The 26,985-nt window shown below is 42.8% G+C and overlaps 1 protein-coding gene across 2 annotated transcripts in view; it reads left to right on the forward strand.

Moving 5' to 3' along the window:
* The window catches only part of IGBP1 (immunoglobulin binding protein 1), a 32,242-nt gene extending 8,662 nt beyond the window's left edge, over positions 1-23,580 (forward strand). For both annotated transcript variants that reach the window (XM_005593846.4, XM_045384484.2), the window contains 4 exons: positions 3,863-4,058; positions 6,012-6,091; positions 7,791-7,903; positions 23,089-23,580. In XM_005593846.4, the coding sequence (XP_005593903.1) occupies positions 3,863-4,058; positions 6,012-6,091; positions 7,791-7,903; positions 23,089-23,237 (538 nt within the window). In that variant the 3' untranslated portion in view covers positions 23,238-23,580. The remainder of the gene's footprint in view (positions 1-3,862; positions 4,059-6,011; positions 6,092-7,790; positions 7,904-23,088) is intronic.
* Positions 23,581-26,985: the final 3,405 nt, after the last annotated feature.

The raw sequence follows: 26,985 nt of genomic DNA on the forward strand, positions 1-26,985 counted from the left end.
CGTCTCACTACAAAAAAATTAAAAATTAGCTGGGCATGGTGGTGTGCGCCTGTCTTAGCTACTCGGGAGGCTGAGGTGAGAGGATCGCTTGAGCCGAGGAGCTCGAGGCCAAAATGAGCTGTTATCACACCACTGCACTCCAGCCTGGGCAACCAAGCGGGACCAAAGCAAAACAAAAAAAAAAAAACAAAGACATTACCTTGGAAATGCCTTGGTAGAGACAGAATTAGCTCCTTAAAGACAAGAGTAAAAGAGGAAGAGAGAAGTTATAAAAATTTTTTTTTTTTTTTTTTTTTTTTTTTTTTTTGAGGCAGAGTTTTGCTCTGTCGCCCAGGCTGGAGTGCAATGGCGTGATCTCGGCTCACTGCAACCTCCACCTCCCGGGTTCAAGCAATTCTGCCTCAGCCTCCCGAGTAGCTGGGATTACAGGCATGTACCTCCCTGCCCAGTTAATTTTGTACTTTTAGTAGAGACGGGGTTTTTCCATGTTGGTCAGGCCAGTCTCAAACTCCTGACCTCAGGCGAGCTGCCTGCCTCAGCCTCCCAAAGTGCTGGGATTACAGGTGTGAGCCACCGTGCCCGGCCAGTTAGAGATTTTATGGTGAAGAGGGAAATTGAATTCTACATTGGCTGGCCATCTGGTAAGTGTGATGGTGATAATAGTCTTCACAAAAGATGAACAAAAGGATGGCTGAGCAAGGGTGACCGCTCAGCCAAAGTTTGACAATAATGGTTTGTAGTTGAACCATTTGATACAAGTTTCTAATTCCTTAACTCTCTTCAACAGCTTGGGAACAGAGAAGGGGAATGGAAGTTGCCCAGGGTCAGAAGGGTTACAAGGATAGGGGATTGTAGGGCAATAGGGAGTATTTCCATGTAATGGCCCACCATGGGGAATCTAACGGTGATGAAGGTCTAAGACTGGTTTTCCATCTGGTCCTTGGAGCCCCAAAATTTCACTGCAGTGCCTCAGGGTGGGGGGGAGTGTTGGCAGCCCTCCTGATTTAACCAAGGTAAATTTTACTTGTTTATTACTTATGGGAGTTCCATGGCATCTCTCATTAGAAGAAAAGGTTCTTTTACTAAGACAAAATTGTTTAAAAAACACTGGCCCAAATGAACAAGTGTTGAGTTAGAAGTTTAAAAGATGATGAGCAGGCTGGGTGCGGTGGCTCACACCTGAAATACACTTTGAGAGGCTGAGGCGGGCAGATGACCTGATGTCAGGAGTTTGAGACCAGCCTGGCCAACATGGCAAAACCCCGTCTCTACTAAAAATACAAAAATTAGCTGGGTGTGGTGGTGCACACCTATAATCCCAGCTACTTGGGAGGCTGAGGCAGGAGAATCACTTGAACCCGGGAGGTGGAGATTGCAGTGAGCCAAAATTGCGCCGCTGCACTCCAGCCTGGGTGACAGAGCAAGACTCTGTCTCAAAAAAAAAAAAAAAGAGGTGATGAGCAAAGTCATAGAAGCTAGGAAATAGAAGAAAAGGAAGGAGCAGCAGAGTACAGTAGTTAGGCCTTAAGCATGCAGAGAATGGGAAAAGAAACAAAAGAACCTTATTCAGAGGACTACTAGACTAACCCCGAATTTACCCTGAATTGTATCATCCTAAGGTCTTCATATGTTATTTTTTTCCTGTGACTTAGGTACATCCAGGAAAGAGGGTTGGGGATAGGAGTGAGACTGGAGTTAAACATTCTCAAGCGGTATCTCTGATAGCATTCATGAACTAGAAATTGTATTTCCTTGTAGTGTTTTACTCAAAAAGCTTCCTAGGATGATGATGTGTCAGTTATTTGTAACATTATAGTAAATGTCCAATTGTTAAGTAAAAGGAACAGAAGAGCCTAAAATTTTTTTAAATAGCCTTTTCAGAACAGTGGTTCTTGACTTTTTTTTTTTTCTTTTTTTTTTTTTTGAGATGAAGTCTCACTCTGGCGTCAGGCTGGAGTGCAGTGACACGATCTCGGCTCACTGCAACCTCTCACTCCCTGGCTCAAGCGGTTTTCCTGCCTCAGCCTCCCAAGTAGCTGGAATTACAGGCGCACGCCATCACGCCCAGCTAATTTTTGTGTTTTTAGTAGAGATGGGGTTTCACCATGTTGGCCAGGGTGGCCTCGATCTCCTGACCTCATGATGCACCCCCCTCAGCCTCCCAGAGTCCTGGGATTACAGGGCCGAGCCACTGCGCCCGGCCGGTTCTTGACTTTTCATGGGTCATGGACCCCTTGCCCCTTTGATAATTTGATAAAATCTATACAGATTTCTCAGCCAAAGAAAGAGAAAGCATATCGGTAGAGTGCTGTATAAAATTTGAGGGAGTTCAAGGACCACCCCCACCACACTGAACTCTCTGTGGACTTCAGCTTAAGACACCCTGATTTGGGTGAAGACCTACAGAGGAACATCTGAGTCTGGAGAGTCTGAAGTGGGATTTCAAGCAGAGATATTTCAAGATACGTCTCTTGGAAATCTTGATGTTTTTCCTTGACTTCTCTCTTTCCTTCAGGCTCTTACATCCAATAAATCAACATATCCTATCTATTTTATATTTTAAATATACCCGCATCCCACTATCTCCATCACTACCTTCCTGTTTCAGGTCACCATCTCTCACTTGGATTGTGGCAGTATCCTCTCAATTGCTTTCCCTGCTTATATCCTTGCCTCATAGCTCCCACAGCCTATACTCCACACAACAGCCAGAGTGGCCCGTATTTTAAAAAGTCTTTTAATGTCACTCTATTCATGTCATGTATTCAAAAGCCTCCAGTGGCTTTCCCCTTCAAAATATCATGATATTTGATATTTTGGTTATTGCGACCTACCAGGTTCTACACATTATGGCCCTGGCTATGTCTCACTTCATTTTCTATCACTCCTCTTGACCTCAGCCACACTGGCCACCTTGATATTTCTCAGCCGTGTCAGGCCAGGCACACTTCCCACCTCGTGGCCCTTGTATTTGCTCGTCTTCCTTAGCAGTCTTCCAGATATTGGCATAGTTACTTTCCTGAAGTCTTTGTTCACTGTCACCTTTTCAGAGAGGTCTCTTCTGACTACCTTGTATCTAATAGCACCACTACTTTTCCACCATCACCGTATGCACTTGACCTTACTTTTTGCTCTTTCATAGCACTTATCACAACCTAACTCATCTATTTCTTTTTGTCTACTCCACTAGAATGAATGCTTCATGAGACCAAGGACTTTTCTTTTACACACTGCTGTGTCTCCAGCACTGAGAATGGTGCCTGTCACGCAATAGGTACTCAGTAGATATTTGTCGGATGACATACTAGAATGCATCCTGAAAAAGAAAGGTAGCCAGGGTGGTTACGAGTCTTCAGATGATATAAAGATAAGCCAGAAGAGCTGGGAACATTTTGCCCAGAAGAAAAAAAGAGTTGACCATTTTTTAGGCTGTTTCACAAGGCATTCCTGCATCAGTGGCAGGTAAATGACCTCTAAGATTCTACGATTCTTTGAAGGTGTAATTCTCAAAATGGAAGCATCATAGGAAGCACTATGTTGCGATTCTAAGCACCCACCCTAGTAAAGGTCAGTATAATCAAATGACTAAGGTACTCATCGTCCCTAAAAGAGTTGCTGAGATCCGGTTACTTCTGTATTTTTCTGGCTTCAGAATGTACTCCTCAGCCCCTGCTGGGTCCTTGTCATCTGAGGGAACTGCCTGGTGGCAAACTCGGGGGTATAGAATCTATATTCCTGCCAAAGTGGAAATTGGCATGCTTACTACCCGGTCATTTGCAAAGATGAAATCTTATTGAGGCCTTCTTTTGAAGGAATACCTCTTTATTTGTAAGTTCATGGGTAATGCTTTTCTGTGGAACAGATACAAGCAGAAGAAGGAGTTGGAGCATAGGTTGTCTGCAATGAAATCTGCTGTGGAAAGTGGTCAAGCAGATGATGAGCGTGTTCGTGAATATTATCATCTTCACCTTCAGAGGTGGATTGATATCAGCTTAGAAGAGATTGAGAGCATTGACCAGGAAATAAAGATCCTGAGAGAAAGAGACTCTTCAAGAGAGGTAAGCCTGGCCAAAGAAAGCTACTGCCAGAGAGTTGAGTATTCTACAGGAGATCAAATTAAGATCCTGTTAAGTCTCCATAAAATCACTGTTTTTATCAAGATGAGTATAGAAAGGCCAAAGGGTCACTAGAGTAACTTTCTCTTTAATTTAATGTGCTCCCCAGTGCTTTTTAATCTGTAACACACTTGTAGTCATTTGTAATGTTGTGGTATACCATGGGGGACAGAAAAGTCTCTGAAATAAAAATTGGTTTTGGTTGTGGAAAGCTGTGGCTGCTGAAGGAAGGCATAGGGAGTTAAACCTTTTGAAATCTGTGCTAACTGGCCACTATGGTGGCTCATGCCTGTAATCCCAGCACTTTGGAATGCCAAGGCAGGCAGATCACTTGAGGCCTGGAGTTTGAGACCAGCCTGGCCAATATGGCAAAACCCCCTCTCTAGTAAAAATACAAAAATTAGCCGGGTATGGTGGTGCGTGTCTGTGATTCCAGCTACTCAGGAGGCTGAGGCAGGAGAATTGCTTGAACCTGGGAGGCAGAGGTTGCAGTGAGCTGAGATCATGCCACTGCACTCCAGCCTGGGTGACAGAATGAGACTCCATCTCAAAAAAAAAAAAAAAAAAAAAAAAAAAAATTGTGCTGACTATAATAAAGGGGAAGAGAGAAAGAGGATAGGAATGGAGAAGAAAGGTAGAACTGGAGGAGAGGGAGAAAAGAATAGGAAGAATCTGAAACAAAAGACCAGGGGGATATGCTTAGGGTGGAGGAGGAATTAGAATTTAACCTTGCCACAATGATGCACTCTCACACCTTTAGATAACCCACGTAGGAGGCACAGCAAGGACATTTCCATGCACAGAGTGTCCAGTAAACTGGTAAAGAAACCTGGCGTAACAGCTTTGGCTGTCTTTGAACATCATAACCCTGTTTTGGAGCTGCCACTTCAGAAGAATAGGCTCTGCTGCCACTTGTTCTTTGGTTCAGGACACAACATGAATTGGGTTGAATTTATCAGCAAGTCACAGGCATTTATTTAAGTCCTCAGAGAAACCTCTTCCTAATTTGATTTGTACTAATTAGCCCAGGAGCTCTTGCCTCAGGATAACATCAACCTAGTTCTTCATGTTAAGAGATCAAAGAATGAACAATTAGTATTCTAAGGTCATAAGGCCCCTTGAGCATGTCTAGATGAGTGCTTTACAAGCATTTTAAGGCTGGACTTTTCTGGGTCCTGCCCTGTCCCTTTCTTTGTGTGTGGGTTTTTTGTTTTTTCTTGTTCATTTGTTTGTTTGTTGTAATTGTCGTGTTGTTTTCATGTCCTCTCATGTGGTATTGGAATTGGTTCTGAAAGTGATCGAGCTAGAACTAAGTGAGCACCTTTTCTTTAACCATCCTTTGTTTCAGCATGCCCCTAGAAAGCCAAGGTTCCTTGAAACTTTTCTATATACCTGTATATGGAAACTACCAACTATTCCTTGTCCCTTTCATTTAGGAACATTGACTTCTAAAGCGCCGTAGAAGTTCTTGACAGTTAAGTGCATAATTACATTGGAAGAGGTTTTAGAAGAAAGGTTGTAGTGATTCAACTTTTTAACTGAAGGCCAGGCTGAGGAAAGGGGCTTCAAGTTCACCTCAAGGGATTTAGATGGAACATGGAAGAGGACTTTGGAATCTTCTTCTTTGGACAGGGTATTTTAAAGCCAAGTAATTTTGTTTACTTCTAGTGATATGATTCCTGGGAGAACTTTCTGTCTTTTTTGTAAGGTACTCAGGCCCCCTCAGGAGAGCTAAGGAACCTCCACCATTAGTGTTCTGCTGCTATATCTTAGAGACTGATAAATAGAAAGTGAATTTTGAATCCAGAGCTTTTCAAGCACCCGAAGACTTGAGAGCCCATATGGTAGGTTGAGTAAAATGGCAAATTCACCTCTCATAATTAATTTCCTTTTTAGGCATCAACTTCTAACTCATCTCGCCAAGAGAGGCCTCCAGTGAAACCCTTCATTCTCACTCGGAACACGGCCCAAGCCAAGTAGGTAGTACTAGAAAGGGGTTTGCTTTGCAGCCCTCTGCTTTTATGGTTCAATGTGGCAATTCATGAGTGACCCACAGACTGAGTGATGTTGAAAAGTCATGAACTCGGGCCGGGCGCGGTGGCTCAAGCCTGTAATCCCAGCACTTTGGGAGGCCGAGGCGGGTGGATCACGAGGTCAGGAGATCGAGACTATCCTGGCTAACATGGTGAAACCCCGTCTCTACTAAAAATACAAAAAACTAGCCGGGCGTGGTGGCGGGCGCCTGTAGTCTCAGCTACTTGGGAGGCTGAGGCGGGAGAATGGCGTGAACCCGGGAGGTGGAGCTTGCAGTGAGCCGAGATCACGCCACTGCCCTCCAGCCTGGGAGACACAGTGAGACTCCGTCTCAAAAAAAAAAAAAAAAAAGAAAAGTCATGAACTCGGCCGGGCACAGTGTCTCACACCTGTAATCCTAGCACTTTGGGAGGCCGAGATGGGTGGATCACCTGAGGTCGGGAGTTCGAAACTAGCCTGACCAACATGGAGAAACCCCGTCTCTACTAAAAATACAAAATTAGCTGGGCGTGGTGGCACATGCCTGTAATCCCAGCTACTAGGGAGGCCGAGGCAGGAGAGTCGATTGAACCTGGGAGGCAGAGGTTGCAGTGAGCTGAGATCACGCCACTGCCCTCCAGCCTAGGCAACAAGAGTGAAACTCCGTCTCAAAAAAAAAAAAAAAAAAGAAAAGAAAAGTCATGATCTCACCTACGGAAGTTGTTCTTTTATCAAAGGGATATTATCTCTCCCGAAACTTTCACCATGTCTGTCTTCCTCAGACACTTCCTTCGCAAACTCAAGCTTAAAAATAGGCACACATGGGCCAGGCATGGTGGCTCACGCCTGTAATCCCAGCCCTTTGGGAGGCCGAGGCAGGCGGGTCACCTGAGGTCAGGAGTTCAAGACCAGCCTGGCCAACATGGCAAAGCCCTATCTCTACTAAAAATAGAAAAATGAGCCAGGCATGTTGGTGGGCACCTGTAATCCCAGCTACTCAGGAGGCTGAGGCAGGAGAATCGCATGAACCCAGGAGGTAGAGGCTGCAATGAGCTGAGATCACCCCACTACACTCCAGCCTGGTCGACAGAGTGAGACTCCATCTAAAAAAAAAAAAAAAAAAAGGCGGACCTGTAAACAAACAAATAAAACAGAAAAAAGGAAAATAATTGAACGGGGAATTGTATACTTTAAAGGGTTTTTTTTGTTTTGTTTTGTTTTGTCTTTTAAACATTATTCGCACTCTTCCTGCCTTCAGCTACAATTCTCAAAAGGACATATTTGCCTCCCTGTGATTTAATTCTGAGTTCTTGAGATACTTTTCCCTAGGGTGGCATGAGAGTCTCCTTGTTTTCTGTACCTTTCAGAGTCACCAACTGTGAATACCCATTCCACGGTGTCTTCACTGCTTTGTGGAGTATTGGCCTCTGGGATTGCTTAATGGGAGATGATCCTGGGCTATTTATCTTCTCATGAAAGCTCTGGACTTTAATGCCCCTTTCTGGATGCCTCTTTTTACATATCCTCCCGTGAGTTTGCACAACTCCTCAGAAGTTGACTGGGTAGGGAACAAGGCTGAAATGGACACAGACTTTGTTGTTAAAGAGACTTTTTAGTAGTAGTTTTTTTTTTCGTTTTCTAAATGCAGTGTAATTTTTGCAGAGTATTTGGAGCTGGTTATCCAAGTCTGGCAACTATGACGGTGAGTGACTGGTATGAGCAACATCGGAAATATGGAGCATTACCGGATCAGGGAATAGCCAAGGCAACACCAGGTATGACGGGGTAGGAGGGAAATAGTTGTACCACTGGTCTTTTACTCCCTGGCAATTAAGTTCTCACCAAGTATAGTTGCCCTTTAGGAGCAGAAATAGTGGGGACAAAGATTCTGAGTAATAGAAAGATTCTAGGCAGTATTATGTTTATTATTAGATAGCAGATGATTATGGGAGGATGGGGACAGTGGTAGCATAGTTTGTAAATCTCTCCAAATGTCATGACATAAAAACAGAGCAAGCTGTGTAGAAAACTCAGTCTATGGATAGCAGTTCCACATCTGGTAATGGCAGAGTAGGTTGTATCAGGCCAGCCCTTCATACAGGATAACAATTACAAACTGAACAAAATATTTTTAAAAACAACTACCTGAAGGTACTGGAAGGTCACCAAAACAGGTGTAAGCTGAAGGAGAGTCAGCACTTACAAGGAGGAAATGATACTTGGAACTCCTTGAGGGCAGGGACTTTGGCTTACTGTACCTTTAATGCCCAACTTAGTAATTGGGTCATAGTGGGTACTTGGAATTGTCTTTGGAAGGGCAAGATGGAGAGGGTGGCCATCAAAAAGGTGGAAGCAATAGGGTATAACAGAAAAAGTATGGACAGACCTGGGATGAACAGTCTGACTCCTGTCACATTTCTTTGAGACGAAGTCTCACTCTTGTCCCCCAGGCTGGACTGCAATGGCGTGATGTTGGCTCACTGCAACCTCCGCCTCCTGGGTTCAAGCAGTTCTCCTGCCTCAGCCTCCCGAGTAGCTGGGATTACAGGCACCTGCCACCATGCCTGGCTACTTTTTGTATTTTTAGTAGAGATGGGGTTTCACCATGTTGTCAGGCTGGTCTTGATCTCCTAACCTCAGGTGATCTACCCGCCTCGGCCTCCCAAAGTGCTGGGATTACAGGCATGAGCCACTGTGTCTGACCCTCCTGTCACTTAATAGATGGAATATCCTAGTCCCTCTGAGCTTCAGTTTTCTTATCTCATATATTAACCCATTTGATCCTTTTTTAAAAAGGAAAAATAGAGACAGGGTCTCATTGTGTTTTCCAGGCTAGTCTCAAACTCCTGGGCTCAGGCAATCCTCCTGCCTCAGCCTCCCAAAGCACTGGGATTATAGGCATCAGTCACCACGCTCAGCTTCATTTGATCCTCTTAAAACTTCATGAAGCAAACATTCTTCTTCTCATTTTAAGATGAGAAAGTGCTCTGGGACAAATAGGTGAAAACAAAAAGAAAAAAAATAAAAATAAATAAGATGCGCTGGGCACAGTGGCTCACACCTTTAGTCCCAACACTTTGGGAGGCTGAGGCAGGCGGATTGCTTGAGCTCAGGAGTTCAAGACCAGCCTGAGCAATATGGCGAAACCCCATCTCTACCAAAAATACAAAAACCAACCAAGCGTAGTGGCATGTATCTGTAGTCCCATCTACTCGGGTGGCTGAGGTGGGAGGATCACATGAGCCCAGGAGGCAGAGGTTGTAGTGAGCCAAGATCATGCCACTGCACTCCAGCCTGGGTGACAGAGTGAGACCCTGTCTCAAATAAATAAAATGAGGAAGTAGTCACTGAGAACTGACTTAAAGTGGCCTGACTAGGATTTAAAATCAGACCTTCAAATTCCTAGATTCAGTTCTGTTTCTGCTATAGCACCAAAAAGAGAAGAGTGGTAATTTGAAAGGATTAGCTTTTCACCTGTGGGCAAACTGCAGTTACTATGATGTGGGGTAACTCAAACTTAGTTAGGAACTTGCAGTAGTACTGTTTGAGGAATGAGAGAACTGAGGTCACAGTGACTAGCAACTGAAAAATGAAGGAAGATATCCCAGAAAAGAGAGAACCACAGAGAAGATGCCCTTTTTCTGTGTACAGACCCTACTGAAATCTCTGGCTGACTATGCATGCACAGAATGGACTCTAAGCACCTCAGCTAAGGCTAAAATAACTGAATGGAGAATTCAGCTGTTGCCCAATGCAAGGGAGGTAGAATTTGGCATTTTGGTTTTAGACAAGTTAATTGCCTGCTAAAATGAAAAATCAGTACTCTTTAGAGGAATGAAACATAATTCAAAATCTCTACAGTATATCATTTATCACGTCCAGAATTCAATTCTAAGCTATTAGACATGAAAAAAACAAACAGGAAAATGTGACTCATAACTCGAAAGGCAGTCAATGGATACCAACCCCAAGATAACTCAGATGTTGGAATTAGCGGACAGGGACTTTAAAACAGCTATTATTTTTATCCTCAAGGGCAGAGAGCAAAAGATGTTTGTAATTAATGAAGAGATAAGAAATCTCAGCAGAGAAATAGAAACTATACACATAATTCTGGAATGGAAAAATACAATATCTGAAAATGTAAAGTCACTGGATGAGCTTAATACCAGATTGTTGCTGACAGAAGAGCATGTCAGTTAACTTGAAGATCAATAGAAATTATCCAATCTGAAAAAAAAGAATGGGTAAAAGTAAGCAGTATCTCAGTAGCCTGCGGAATTATGTACAAAGGTCTCATGTATGTGCAATTGGAATGCCAGTACTTGAGGAGAAAGAAGGGAACAGAAAAACTTGAAGAAATGATGGCTAAAGATTTCCCAAGATTCAGAAATGTCAGCAAACCCCAAGCAGTTTAAATACAAAGAAAATCACACATAGGCACATTATAGTCAAACTGCAGAACACCAGAGAGAAAGAGGAAATTTTGAAATCATCCAAAGATAAAGTACACATTACAAATAGGAGAACAAGGATATAAATTATTGCTGAATTTCCATTAAAAACTGTGGGAGCCGGAGATGGTGGAACATCTTCAAAGTGGTGGGGGGAGGAACTTGTCAATGTATAATTTTATACCCAGTGAAAAATATCCATAAAATGAAGATGAAATTAAGACATTTTCAGATAAATGAGAGCTACAAGAATTCTTCACCAGAAAATTGACATTAGAGAAATGCTGAAGAAAATTCCTCAGGCTGAGGGGAATGGTATCTATTCAGATAGAAATGTAAATATTCAAGTAGTGAAGAGCATCAGAAATGGTAAATATGTGGGTAAATACAAAGGACTATCTCCCTCAACCCAGTTTTAAAAAACTATACGTGACTTCTCAAAGCAAAAATTACAGTACTGTCTTGTGAGGTTTATAATATATGAGGTGTAGTATATATGACAGCCATTGCAAAAAGGACAGGGTAAATGGAACTGTTTTGTTTGTGAGATTCTTCTGTTTTATGTGAACTGATACATGTACACAAATTACTCTAAAACTTAGCAGCTTAAAATAATCAGCATTCATTGTATCACATAGTTTCTGAGGGTGAGGAATTCAGAAGCAACTGGGTGGTCCTAGCTCAGAAACATTCATGAGGTTGCAGTCAAGCTGTCAGCTGGGGCTGCAGTCTTCTGGAAGCTTGGATGGGACTAGAGAATTTGCTGCCAAGCTCATCAATGTAGCTGAGGACAGGAGGCTCACATAGCATTGCTCACAACATAACAGCTTTCATTCCCCAAAGTGAATGATCTGAGAATGACCCAAATCAAAAGGCTCAACATCTTTTGTAATCTAATGTTGGAATATGACTTCTGCCCTATTCTATTGGTCATATAGGCCAACCCTGACAAACAGTATGAGAGGGGACTCCATAAGAGCATGAATACCAAGAGGCTGGGATTGTTGTGCACCATCCTTGAGGCCCCCCATCACATAATTTTAACTCTAAGTAGGCTGGAAAGTTAAAGATGAACATTGTATTTCCTAGAGCAACTACTTAAAAAATAATTTATCAAGAGAATGAGAAAACAAGCCACAACCTGGGAGAAGATACTTGCAAAAGACATATCTGATGAAGGACTTTGTATATTTTACCCAAAATATACAAAGAACTCTTAAAACCCAACAATAAGAAAAGGAGCAGTTTTAGGCCAGGTGTAGTGGCTCACACCTGTAATCCCAATACTTTAGGTGGCCAAAGTGGGAGGATCCCTTGAGCCCAGGAGTTCAAGATCAGCTTAAGCAACATGGTAAGACCCCCTCTCCACAAAAAAAAAAAAAGTTTTAAAAAACTAGCCAAGCATGATGGTTTGTGCCTGTAGTCCCAGACACTTAGGAGGCTGAGGTGGGAGGATTACTTGAGCCTATGAGGTCGAGGCTGCAGTGAGCTATCATCGCACCACTGCACTCCAGCCTGGGTGACAGAGCAAGACCCTGTCTCAAAAAAAAGGGAGCAGCCTGATTAAGAAGTGGGCCAAAAACCTTAACCAATACCTCACCAAAGAAAGTACACAGATCACAGATAAGCATGTGAGAAGATGCTCTACATCATGGCATTAGGGCAATGAAAATTAAACCACACTGAGATACCACTATACACCTGATAGAATGGCCAAATGCAGAGCACCTCAAATGTAAATGGAATAAACCTTCAAATTAGAAGTCAGGGATCGATTATCAGGTTTAGCTACATGCTGTCTATAAGAGATACATTTTAAATATGAAGACACAGATTGGTTACAAATAAAAAGAACAAAAAAGTTATATAGGTGGCTCACGCCTGTAATCCCAGCACTTTGGGAGGCCAAGGCATTTGGATCACGAGGTCAGAAGTTCAAGACCAGCCTGACCAACATGGTGAAACTCCGTCTCTACTAAAAATACAAAAGTTAGCCAGGTGTGGTGGTGCGCGCCTATAATCCCAGCTACTCAGGAGGCTGAGGCAGGAGAATCACTTGAACCCGGGAGGCTGAGATTGCAGTGAGCCGAGATCACACCACTGCACTCCAGCTTGGGTGACAGAGTGAGACTCTATCTCAAAAAAAAAAAAGATATATAGGTTGAGCATCCTAAATCTGAAAATGAAAAACCTGAAATGCTCCAAAATCCGAAAGTTCTTAAAGCTAATGATGCTTAAAGGAAATGCTCGCTGGAGCATTTTAGATTTTCAGATTTGGGATGCTCAACCAGTAAGTATATGATGCAGATATTCTAAAATAAAAAACAAATCTGAAATACTTCTGGTCCCATGCATTTCAGATAAGGGATACTCAACCTATACCATGCTAACAGTAAGCATAAGAAAGCTGCAGTAGCTATAGTAATATCAGATAAAGTAGATTTCAAGACGAAAATGTATTATCAGATATTTTGAAAGGGCATTTCCTACTGATAAAGTGGCAATTTATCAGGGAGACACAGCAGTCATAAATGCGTTTGTGCCTAATAATTTTCAAATTATTTACTTGAATACTTATAGGCCACGGTAGGGTTATTCATTGGCCCAATTTCAATATTGCGTCTCCAGGAACAGAAAGGCCTGGGGCAGGGTTGGGACAGCCAGTCAGTGGAGCAGTCAGTACATACACATTTACCCATTAAGTTCTCCATCTTCTGTGGGCATGGTTTGTGGTGCCCCAAAACAATTACACTGGTAATGCCAAAGACCACAGATCACCATAACAAATAAAGAAAAAGTTTGAGAAACTGAGAATTACCAAAATGTGACACAGTGACACGAAGTGAGCAAATGCTCTTAGCAAAAGGGCACCAATAGACTTGCTCACTGCAGGGTTGCCACAAACCTTCAATTTGTAAAAAAAAAAAAAAAAAAAAGTCTCTGCAAAGCACAGTAGAGTGAGGCACAATAAAACAAGGTATGCCTTCACCTTCTTTTCAGATACCCATGGAACATTCACCAAGGTGGATCATATACCGGTCTATGAAATAAGTCTCAATAAATTTTTAAAAATTGAAATCACACTGAATATATCCTCAGACCACAATGGAATTAAATTAGAAATCAATAACATACCTAGAAAATTCTCAAATATTTGAAAATTAAACAATACACTTCTAAATAACGTATAGGTCCAAGAGGAAATTAGAAAGAAAATTAGAAAATACTTCTAACTGGGAATAAGTTCAAGAGATCTGTTATACAGCATGGTGACTATCGTTAATGGCTGGGTGTGGTGGCTCACGCCAGTAATCCTAGCACTTTGGGAGCCCGAGGCAGGTGGATCACCTGAGATTGGGAGTTCAAGACTAACCTGGCCAAGATGGTAAAACCTTGTCTGTACTAAAAATACAAAAATTAGCCGAGCGTGGTGGCGGCTGTAATCCCAGCTATTCGGGAGGCTGAGGCAGGAGAATGGGTTGAGTCTAGGAGGCAGAGGTTGCAGTGAGTCAAGATCACGCCATTGCACTCCAGCCTGGGCAACAGAGCAAAACTCCATCTCAAAAAAAATAAAAATAAAATACAGAGTAGATGTTAAATGTTCTTACTGCAAAAATAACAATGTGTAAGATGCTGCATCTTTTAATTAGCTAGATTTAACTATCCCATAATATATACTTCAAAACATGCTGTACACCGTAAATTTTTGTTTGCCCATTTAAAAATAAAGAGAATACTTTGAACAGAATTACAGTGGAAGTACAGCATCAGAATTTATGGGATACAACTCGAGCAATGCTGAGATGGAAATATGTGTAACTTTCAACACTTGTTAGAAAAAAGGAAGATAAAATCAATTACCTAAGGTTTTACCTTAACAAGGGCGGGGGGTGGGCCTAGGGAACAAAGCAAGCCCAAAGTAAATAGATGAAAGGAAATAAAGGCAGGGAAACTAGGGGTGGTCATGGTCATGGTAGTAATGCACAAAAGTTGGACATGTGTATACTCCCATGACCTGGCAGTCTCACTCCTCAGTATATACCTAAGAGGAGTGAGACCATATGTCCACGAAAGACCTGTGCAAGAGTGAACATAGCAGCATTATTTGTAATAGTCCACACTGAATACACCACTCAAATGCCCATAAATAATAGAATGAAGAAATAAATTTTGGTATATTCACACAACGGAAAACTATGTAGCAGTAAGGTTAAACTATAGTTTGTTAGCTGTGACAAATATAGCTGAATCTTATAAACCTAATTATGAGTGAAAAAAGCCAGATGCAAAAGAGTATATACTGTGTGATTCCATTCATACAAACTTCAACAAACAGGTAATACTTGTGTGTGCTGGTTGAAAGTTAGTAAGTGTTCACCCTTAGTTGGGGATCATGAATGGAACTGGACCTACAGGGTCTTCTGAGGAGTTAGAAATATTTTGTATCTTGATCTGGGTACTGATTACATGGATGTGTTCAATATGTGAGAGTTCACTGAGCTATACAAATATTAGTATACTTTTCTACATGTATGTTATACTTCAGTGAATATGAAAAAATACCCATGGACAATATTTATAATGAAAATAGGTGGCAGTGTATCCCCATGAACCTCACAATAAAAACAGGTAAGGGCAAATTACCCGTAGCCACAAGATCCAGCAGTTATTGGCATCTGTGCAGGAGAAAACCGGAGTTGGCAGGCCATCTGAAAAACTTGACAAACAGAATTCCAAAGCAGCATATTCCCTAGAAAGAATGGCAGTCCCATTTAAGAACTGCAGTTGAAACTGGGAGGGATGAGTATGAGGGACCAATAGTCAGAAAGTCTGAAAGGGATAGAGTAGTCTAGTCCTTAATGAACTCTTGAAGTTGATCCACCAGGTCTCCCTTCCAGGACAGGGACTCCACACTGAGGAGAAATTGCTGAGAGTAGAATTGAAATTAAGCAGGACAGGAATAGAAAAAGAAAGAAAAGGTCCAGATGAAATTAGAAGAGAGGACCAGAACCAGGAACTCCAGTCAAGCAAGTAATCATATTTCTTTAATGCACATAAAAACAGCAGAAAGGGAGCCTCTATGAAGTTAGAAAAGCTACTCTGAACCGTGCTTCTTTCTGCAAGTTTAGGAATACATTTCACGTAAAAATGAACAACAGACTGTGGTGATGGTTGCACAACTCTAAATATAAAACACTGAACTGGGCTGGGTGGGTTGGCTCATACCTGTAATCCCAGCATTTTGGGAGACGGATCACAAGGTCAGGAGTTTGAGACCAGCCTGGCCAAGATAGTGAAACCCTGTCTCTACTAAAAATACAAAAAAAAAAAAAAGAAGAAAAAAAAAAATTAGCCGGTCACGATGGTGCGTGCCTGTAGTCCCAGCTACTCGGGAGGCTGAGGCAGGAGAATCGGCCTGAACCCGGGAGGCGGAGGTTGCCGTGAGTCGAGATTGCGCCACTGCACTCCAGCCTGGCAATAGAGCAAGACTTTGTCTCAAAGAAAAACAACAACAACAACAAAAAAAAAAACAACTGAACTGTATACTTTTAAGTGGGTAGATTTTATGGATTCTGAAATATAGCACAAAGCTGAGAAAAAGGGAACAAAATTATCAAAGTCAAACCCTACACAAAATTAGAAAAGAATTGAAAACACTACAGAAAGACATGCTCAAAAAAAAAAAAAAAAAACAGAACAAATCTGAAACATGGTATTCAAAAAAGAGTTGGAAGATATTCGGAAAATAACATAGGACATGGAAGGACAATATAAAGCAGGATTAGAAAAACTCAGAAATATGACAACTTGGGGAACATGAATCATTTCAGAAATATAGGCTAAAGTAGAAGGAAACAAGAATGAGTGAATGCAACAGAAAATGCCTTACTATGGTAAAAGGAAGGAAAATTTTAAAATGAAAAAAGATAAACAGGGTTTGAGGAAAAGTGACATATACTAAAGATAGTAAAGGAGACCCGGCATATAGATAATAGGATTATCTGAAGAAGAAAGCCAAAGCGAGGAAAAAGAATAAATGCTAAAAGTTAATACTAAGGAAAGTTTCTTGGGATTAAAAAAGTTGAGGTGGGGGGATCTCTGTGGGTGTGGCGCAACCCACAGGCAGCCACAGCAGTGCTATATTCCAAGGCACAGGTGCTCAGGGTGGCTGTGGAACTTGGTCCTGGGTCCAGTATCTTCTTGAACTGCTGCAGCACCCATGACATGGGTGCATGTTCAGTCTCAGGCACAGGTGGATGCCGCTCTCCCACCAAGCCGAGGACTATGACTCTGAGGCACTTCCCAGTAGCTTGGGCCCAGGGGCAGGGATGTAGCTGTGATTCCTATCCTGGGGGTCGGGGCATAGTACTGGCATGGCTCTGGGGAGCGAGGGGTGTTCCAGACACTCAGACCCCAGGGAGCAGGGCACAGTGGCAATTCAGGCACCAGGAAAGAAGATACTGTGTAGTGGTGACTCTGGACCCTGGAAGTTCTATGAGGCCGGGTGCAGTGGCAACACAGCCCCAGGAATGGTGGGGCATAGCTGTGGCTTGGGCTCCAGTGGGTGGGATGCAGTGCAGTGTTGGCTTTGCTCCCCAGGGAGGTGGGACACCTCAGTGACTCAGACCCCAGAGGGCTGGTCCAGATCCAGGGAGGTGGGGGTGCTATGGCTGTTTGGCCCAGAGAGCATTGTATACAGATTAGCCAAGGCTGTGTTTCCCTGGGGGGTCCAGGGACCCGGTGCTATGCAGGCTAAAGCACCAGGGTCCCAGCTGCTCCCCTGGGCCAAAGCTCCAGTTCCCTGGGGCTGAGGCACTGAGTTGGATCAGGCACCAAAGAGGCACAACTGCTCCCCCAAACCAGGCCCAGCTTCTCCGCGGGGCCTAAGCTCCTGGTCCTGGAGGGCTCGAGCACCACGGTCACTTGATAAGAAAAATCACACCATGTACCTGAGAAATAACCCAGAATGACCAATAAGACATAGTCTAATAAAATTTCTGAATTTTAAAGAAAAGCCACAGACATCTCAGTAAAAATAGTAAGTGATTTATAAAGGAAAGAAACTTAGGTTACCCTCAGATTTTTTGAGATCTATACTTTACGCCAGAAGAAAATGGAATAACAGATATTTAAGATACTCAAAGGGAAAAAATGTGAGCCAAGGAACATTATACCTGGTAAAACTGACTTTCAAGTATAGAGTACAGATATTTATCAACATGCAGAAATTCAAGAAATACTGTTCCACCATCCCATGAATTTGCTAGAGAATGAGCTTCAGACAGCCAAAGTGTTGAGAAACATTGACATAAGGACAGGTAGTGAGCGTTAAATGTACAGTTACTTGTAATATTAAGATGAAATGAGGATTAAAAGAGAGATGGATTATGTAATGCCTGTGTGCCCAGATAATGTAGATAACTATTTTTAAAAATGGAGAAATGGGGAAATCATGCAAAATTTTAATAGTTCTCAGTAATTATATTGGTGGGGTGTCAAAGTTAGTGTTATTATTGCAAGACTATGTATAATGTGAGATAATATAAATGAGCAATTATTAGATATTCTAATTCTGTCGTCCTATCTTTGAGAACTAGGACTTTTAATGTGAAAGAATACAGATGTAATTCCAAAGAATTTAGATTTTTTTTTAAACCCTGTAGTACTCCATATGAACGCATGAGAAATTTTATTTAAAAGTAAACACACACACACACACACACACACACACACACACACACACACACCCCCTACTTTTGCTCTATCCACTGAAAAGGCTTAGAAACAAGGACCAGCCCAGTAGCAATGAGGATACCTAGTAACTCCAGTTGTGATACAGAAATATTCTTCCCAATATTCTTTCTTTTAAGAAATCAGGATATCTTAGAGAAATAACTGACTACAATTCTGGGTCAGGAAATGTATAAAATAAGCTTGGAACATCTTGTCATAAAAGATAGGGAAGGAGCTTTCAAAGGCTACTGGGGTCATATCAAAAGCCAATTTGAAGATGTTTCCACTGGCCAATTTGGTTTCACAGAGGATAATTGACAGTAGCAACAAGTCCATCCAACACCCAAATCTTGGTTTCTAATACCATCCTCTAATAAATGAACCAGGGCTCCTTGGAGAAATAGCTGATTCTAGGGCTGAGGCAGAGAATATACAAGATGAACCTGGAGCATCTCGTAGTCAGATGATAGTCAACATATAATGGGGTTATATCCTGGTAAAGCCATTGTAAGTTGAAAATATGGTTAAGTTGATAATGCGTTTGCTACACCTAACCTACCCAACATCGTAGCTTAGCCTAGCCTACCTTCGACCTGCTCAGAACACTTGCATTAGCCCACCGTTGGGCAAAATCATCTAACACAAAGCCTATTTTATACTACAATATTGAATATCTCAAAATATGAAGTATGGCTTTTACTGTAAGCATATCACTTTCACACCATCATAAAGTTGAAAAATCACCTCAGGGCTCTCTGTACTAGAAAACAAGAGCTCAAAAAACTGTTGGGGTGTTAAAGGAACACAAGAGCCAGCTGAACCCTCACAGCCCAAAACTGGGAGAACTTGGGCAGGAAAGTAAATTTAACAGTATTGGATTATCACACAAGGAATAAAATTAATACACACGAGTCCATTGTGATAGAAATAAGTGATTGAATAAGTAAATAAATGAGGGAGAAGAGATAAATCTGCCCTAGAGAAAAATTTCAAATAATTTTATGTAGATACTCCTGCTTCAAGGAGGTGTGTAGCATGACTGTGTACCCCAAAAGTGTGGGCTGTGCTTAGTGACTTGCTTCCAGGGACTGCAATGTGGAAGGAGGGAGGAGAAGTAACTTTAGTTGGAAACGTACAAATACCACTTTGGTCAGGTGATCGAAGTTATTATCAGTGTGAAGTCAGGTTGATAGCATATGTAGTATTGTCCTCCAAAACCAATAACCTTAGTCTAATTCTGTAAAAAATAGGCAACCCAAACTGAGGGACATTGTACAAATTACCTGACAAGTACTCTTCAAAACCGTCCAGGTCATCAGAATGAAGGAAAGTCTGAGAAAGAGTTACAGCCTAGAGGAGACTAAAGAGACAGACAACAAAATGTACTGTGGTGTCCTGGATAGGATCCTGGAACGGAAAAGGGACATTAGGTAAAACCTAAGGACATTTGAGTAATGTATGCACTTTAGTTGTTAATAATTTATTAGTATTGGTTCATTAGTTGTATGACAGAAACTGTATTAATGTAAGAGGTTAATAATAAGAACCTGGGTGTGGTTATGTGGGAACTCAGTATTATTTTCTCAATTTTTCTGTAAATCGAAAACTTCTAAAATGAAGAAGTTGATTTAAATAGTTTTTTAAAACAATAATTGTGGGCCGGGCGCAGTGGCTCACGCCCGTAATTCCAGCACTTTGGGAGGCTGAGGTGGGTGGGTCACTTGAGGTCAGAAGACCAGCCTGGCCAACATGGTGAAACCCCGTCTCTACTAAAAATGCAAAAAGTAGCCGGGTGTGGTGGCAGGCACCTGTAATCCCAGCTACTCAGGAGGATGAGACAGGAGAATCGCTTGAGCCCAGGAGGCAGAGGTTGCTGTGAGCCAAGATCACACCACTGCACTCTAGCCTGGGTGACAGAGCAAGACTCCTTTGTCTCAATAATAATAATAGTTGAAACTGGTTGAAACTCATAAGATACGTTTAAATCTATAAGTTCATAATTATGTATTTTTTTATTTTTTTAGAGGTGGGTCTCACACTCTGAGCCCAGGCCGGGCTCAAGCAATCCTCCTGCCTCAGCCTGCCCAGTAGGTAGGACTACAGCCGTGCACTACCATGCCTGGCAGATTTTAAACGTTCTTTTCTTTTTTTATAATTTTGTGAGCCAATTTAAGTGTCATAAATTTTTTTTTGTAGAGACAGGGTCTCTCCATCTTGCCTAGGATGATCTCGAACTCCTGGGTTCAAGCAGTCCTCCCACCTCAGCCTCTCAAAGTGCAGCAGTTACAGGTGTGAGCCACTGTCCCCGCCTATAATTATATTATAAAACAAGTCCAAATTATTCAACCTCAGAGGCTAATAAGGGAACACATTATCTTGAGAAATGGTAAATAAAGGGAAAAAGTCAAGTATTTTATCTTTTCTACTAGGCAACCGAATAGTAGTTGATGAGGGGAAGGCTCTCTTTGTAAAAGTATTCCAGTTAATTTTCAAAAGTTAAAATTAAGGGCATCACCTTTTTGAAACCCCCCAGGAAATGAATGGGTCTGGGCATTGAGCATCAACAGCTCCTAACATTACAACGAGACAGAGATATTTACCTGCCTCCTGATGAAGGAATGCAGCACCACCTATAATTATTCACGCTGAAGGGATCAAACTTGAGTCAGATCAAGCCCCTGTATTCAGCTGCCAATCTGCAGAAAACACAGGAGGACATGTTAGACTGCATCATGAGTATGTAATCAGCAAAATCCGGTCTTTGGGAAACAAACTCTACAGGTCATATGCCCCAACTTCTTCAACAGATAACTTGGAAGAAAGGGATGGAGGGGGAACCTATAGATTTAAAAAGATAGCAAAACATTTTTAAATAGGCAAGGCTAACCTCAAAAATACGATGCTAGGCCAGGTGCAGTGGCTCACACCTGTAATCCCAGCACTTTGGGAGGCCAAGGCAGGCAGATCACTTGAGGTCAGGAGTTCGAGACCAGTGTGGCCAACATGGTGAAACCCCATCTCTACTAAAAATACAAAAATTAGCCAAGTGTGGTGGCAGGCACCTGTAACCCCAGCTACTCAGGAGACTGAGGCAGGAGTATCACTTGAACCCAGAAGGTGGAGGTTGCAGTGAGCCAAGATCACACCACTGCACTCCAGCCTGGGAGACAGAGCAAGACTGTCTCAACAACAACAACAAAAGATGATGATGCTAAGTGAAAGAAGTCAGCTGCAAAAGATCACACATTACATGATTTTGATTTCATGTATATGAAATGTCCAGAATAGGCACATCTATGGAGACAGTTGATTCATGGTTCTAGGAGCTGGGGGCAGGGAGGGAAGGAATGGGAATTAACTGTAAGTGGGCACAAGGGATCTTTTGGGGTTATAGAAGTTTTTAAATTGGATTGTGGTGGTAGTTGTACAACTCTGTACTAAAAAATACGTTGAGTAAAAAAATGTACAAATGGACAATTACAGTGTCTAGTGATATACACTTGGGTAATAAAGCTGTAATGAACTCTAGGAAGTTATTACTGTAAAAAGCAGTATAGTGGTTACTTTTGCAGGGGAGGAGAGTTGATTTGTATAATGTACACAGAGAGGCTTTTGGGATGGATACAGGAGATCTGTTTCTTGACCTGAGTGGAGGCTATAAGGCCTCCTTATAAAAATTTGTTTTATATGTACTTGTGTGGTTTCCACCATCTTTATTTTATAGTAAAGGATTTAAAAGAAAAGAACCAGGCAAGGTGGCCCACACCTGTAACCCCAGCACTTTGGGAGGGCCAAGACCAGCCTGGGCAACATAGGGAAAGACTTTGTGTCTACAAAAAATGTAAAAATTAGCCAAGCGTGGTGGTTCATGCCTGTGGTTCCAGCTACTCGGGAGGCTGAGGCAGGAGGATGACTTGAGCCCAGGAGTTTGAGGCTACAGCGAGCCATCACACCACTGCACACCAGCCTAGGCAACAGAGAGAAACCCTATCTCAGAAAAAAGAAAAGAAAAAATACGAGACTCCTGAGCTGTTAGATGAGGTCCCCACACATTTCATTCATAGTAATGAGACTATTTCTCATGAGCAAACTCAAGAGTAGCCGGGAAAATGCTACTTTACCTCACAAAGGAAAAAAAAATGCAAAAGAGATGCGGCAGTTGGTTTAATTTCTTTTGGGTGTACACTGCATGATAAGTGCCATTTGGACCTCACAGCCTATTTCAAGTACTGCAAAATAATACGTAGGCATGCTTTTCTTATAGGTCCAACTGCCCTGTGATTTTCAATTTTATGCACAAAAACTTGTATGTCTGTAGTGAAGGAAGTGGATGGAGGAGGAAACGTCAACTGCAATCCACCCCCCTGGCAACTCACAAATCACAAATTCATAAATATTTTTTCTTTCATGTTTTTGGATTGCAGGGGTTGTTTGGTGGTGGTGGTAATGTTTTTGTTTTGGGGCTGGAGGAGGGTGTTGGCCATTTTTGCAAGAATTCTCTTCCAAAATAGAATTCATTCTGAGGGGCACCTTTTATGATTTTTGCCTTCTTGTGGAAACCGCTCAGAGCATCCTTTCGTACTATTTTTTAACATGCGATATATTAGGTAATGCAAGTTCTCTCCCCGCTTCCGCCGGGCCCCGGGTAGGCAGCTGGCTGTATTCCTGTTCTCATTGCATGTGGTTGTGCTCAGAGTGGAACTGAGGCCCCTGACGTTACTTATTAACATTCCCTCAATTTCTCACCTCCCTTTCTAATTTTTCCACTTTAGAGGAATTCAGAAAAGCAGCTCAGCAACAGGAAGAACAAGAAGAAAAGGAGGAAGAGGATGATGAACAAACACTCCACAGAGCCCGGGAGTGGGATGACTGGAAGGACACCCATCCTAGAGGCTATGGCAACCGACAGAACATGGGCTGATCTTCCCACAACACGACAGGACTGCAGGGTGCACAGCTCCCCCGCCAAGAAAAACCATGCAGTCCTCCCGTCCCTGGGCTCCCGCTTCAGCTCTGTACAACGAAGGCAAAGATGCTAAATCTTGCTTTGCATTCAATAAAGTGTCAAGTGATTAAGTGTGTATTTGTACCCTAGATGATGTGAGCCAGCAGTCTTGTTTTGGCATCATCTTCATCACGTTGTATTCCAGTTTCTTAAGTGGAGAGAAAAGAGTGCTGAGAAATGGCTCTGTATAATCTACGGCTATCCGAATTCTCTGAAAAAACAATAAAAGCTCCCTCTACTACATGAGCCTGTACAGAAATATGGCTATCAGCTGCTTTTTTTGACGGGGGAGTGGGGACATTTAGCTGTGGGTCTCTGGGCTTATGGGGAGATGCCCTTTGATGTGGGCAGTGAATTTGTCCAGCATCAGATCTGCCCAGGCATTCTCCTTCCTACTGGGCATATGATACGAAGCCGTATAATAACACCCTGCACCATGAAGCAGTCCAGCACTCTACAAGGGGAGATCATAAAAGCCAGAGCTCGCCCTGCCACGCAGCACTATTCTCAGAAACTACAGCTGTAGGTGAATGGACCGCAGAGGGAGGTAGTCTACTTCCCGGTCCTATCTACCTCGTTCTAGCGTGGCCAGAAGAAATGGGAGATAGAGGAGGTACTCTTAAGAGTCATCCTTGTGTGTATATCTGAGACCAGGGTCTTTACTCTCATGCAGACATTTACCATATATCCCTTGGGGTGAAGAGCAGCCTCAGGCCATAGCCTTTTTTTTTTTTTTTGGGAGAGGAGTCTCTGTTGCCAGGGCTGGAGTGCAATGGCATGATCTCGGTTTACTACAACTTCCACCTCCCTAGTTCAAGCGATTCTCCTGCCTCAGCCTCACAAGTAGCTGGGATTACAGGCGCCCATCACCACACCCAGCTAATTTTTTTATTTTTAGTAGAGACGGGGTTTTACCGTGTTGGTCAGGCCGGTCTCAAACTCCTGACCCCCTGAGCCACCCACCTCAGCCTCGGAAGTGCTGGGATTACAGGCGTGAGCCACCGTGCCCAGCCAGCCTAACTCTTCAATTGGCCCTTCTTGCCTATGCTGTGAGATACCCGGCACAATCCAAACTAATGGCCTGGGTAAATGTGCCATGGTGGTCGTTTGGCTGCTTAGTGAGGTGCCTGCAGTCACGCAGATAATGGGCGTGGGGGAGGGGGACAGTACAGATGACACTGCAGCGTACCTACTTTCTGAGGAACAGAGAAGACAGTGTCCTCAGCTCTTGCGTTGGTATCCTATAAAAGCAGCCATGTGTTGAAACAAATGATATGCACAGAAAGCATACTTCTGTGGCTTTGTTACACGGGTTTTCTTTTAAGAGGAAGATGACTCAGCCCTCCCAGCTTCTGCAGTCTGGCTTAGGAGAGGTGTTTGAAAAGGAGACTCAGTTCCCTCTTGTTTATAGGGTGGTTAGTGGAGGGCTGTCAGGTGATGAGGGGGAGGTTGTGTTTCGTGGGAGATGACAGAAGACTACCAATAATCTATTTGTATACTGCTTAATGAGGAGTCATCTCACCCTCACAACGTAAGCTCCTGAAACTGGGAGAGCACAGATTAAATCCCCCAAGGATTTGGAAAGCAACATTTTCCGCTCTCTTCCAATGGTTGCCAGCCTGCCTCTAGCAGTGGCCTATTTCCTGTTCTTGAAACTCCACCCTGAATTTATTCCCAAATGGGCCAGGTTGGAGTCACCTCCTTGGTCCAAGTCCGTTTGAGATTGGGCCTTCCAGAAGGCCCAGCTCAATTAAACACCTTCACACATCCTGATATCTAAGAGGCAAACCAGACAAGGTGGGTTTGAATTCTGGCTTTAAAAATTGCAGGCTGACAGAAAGACAAAGTTTGCATGTTCTTGCTTATTTGTGAGAACTAACAAAACAATTGAACTCATGGAGACAGAGAGTAGAAGATGGCTACCAGAGACTGGGAAGGGTACTGGGGTAGGGATGGGGATGGTTAATGGATCCAAAAAACTATAATGAATAGGACCTCCTATTTGACAGCACAACAGGGCGACTATAGTCAATAATAATTTAATTGTACATTTAAAAAGAAAAGTATATAATTTGTAACAAAGGAGAAATGCTTAAGGGGATGGATATCCCATTTTTCATGATGTGATTTTTACTCATTGCATGCCTGTATCAAAACATCTCAGGTACCCTATAAATATATGCACCTATGCACCCCCAAAACTAAAACATAAGAAAATTAAAAATTGCAGGCTGTGTGACGTGACCTTGGGCAATAAAACTCTGAACTGCCTTTCCTTCGGGCATGTAGATAAACTGTCTCCAGGGGCTGTGAGGATTAAATGAATAATGGCACCTATTATCGTAAACTCAGGCGACTGAAGAGTAAGTGCTTTCTGTGAGCTTAGTGACTGCAGTCTGTCCACTGAGAAGGGAAAGGAAATGGACAGATATTGGGCCCCTAGTATGTGCCAGGCACTTTCCCACACTATTAATACAATGACCCTGCGAAACTTGCTTTCTTCAAGTTCACACTAGTAAGATGTTATGCTGCTGTCATTTTCCATATGCTTCCCAATTGCTTGTGCTTTTAGCTGTGTCTTAAAGCTGCTTCAAAGAGCAGCAGCTTTAGAAATCCAAACTAAAACAACCATGTCTACATCACTGGAGCTCTAGAAATTCCTTCTTAGCTGACTCACCAAAGAAAAGGTTATGTCAGCTCCCCCGCCACTGCCTCCTCAGCTGGGGGATAAGAAGACGGAGGTGGTGAGCAAGCTCATCTTCCTCCATTTTCCTCCCCAGTTCTGTCTGCCTGAATGCCGGAGACACCAAAAAAGCGCCACCTTCTCTACTCCCACCAGAGGCGAGTTCTTTCAGGGTCCTAGAGTGAGCTGGGTTTGGTGGATTCCCGGAAGCAAAGACTCTTAAAGCTCTCAATGATAGTAGTGCTTCATAGTTTGCAAAACACTTTCACATATGCTGCTTATTTCATTCTCACAACCTGTCAAGCAAGATCTGATATCTTCACACAGCTAAGAAGTAGGGCGCGCTAACAGATCGGCTTAGCCAAAGGATTTGCTCTCTGTGGCCCTCACGTGGAGGCCAATTAGATTTGGAAAAGGAAAATGCTAGGCACTATTTCCTTTACTGCCGTTACACACTGATTTGTCCTTTCCACTCTTGTTCCTCTTAACACCCCTGTGAGAAAGGGCAAGGGGAGAAATGAGCTGACTTCAAATCCAAGAATTTGGAGTTGGAGTTCTGAGTCAAAGTCTCAATTCTGGGGGCTCTGCCACTCCTAAACTGGGTGGCCCCAGGCAAAGTCTTCTGTCATTTGAAACAACTTAAAAGGGGGAAACTTTAGGAAACTGCCTCTCTGTGTCACCCAAACCCCAGAAAGTCCTCCCCTGCTGACCCTGGGCCTGCAGTTTGCTCATTAGCACAACAGGAGCATTGTCACTCATCTCTGTTGGGCACGCTACAGCAATAGAGTATTGTTATCACTGTCCCCTTGCAAAACAGCTGTCCCCAAAACCTGCGCATCATTTCCTCACAGATTCCTTTTAACCCACTCATCAAAGTGCAAGTCAACAGGGCACGGTTCGTTTCTGTCCGACACAAGGAGGCGTGGGTTCTAGTCCCAGCTCTGTCACTGTCTTAGCCCCTCTGAGATGCAGCCAATATCT

This window comes from Macaca fascicularis, chromosome X, assembly GCF_037993035.2.
Source record: "Macaca fascicularis isolate 582-1 chromosome X, T2T-MFA8v1.1".
NCBI classification, from domain to species: Eukaryota; Metazoa; Chordata; class Mammalia; order Primates; family Cercopithecidae; genus Macaca; species Macaca fascicularis.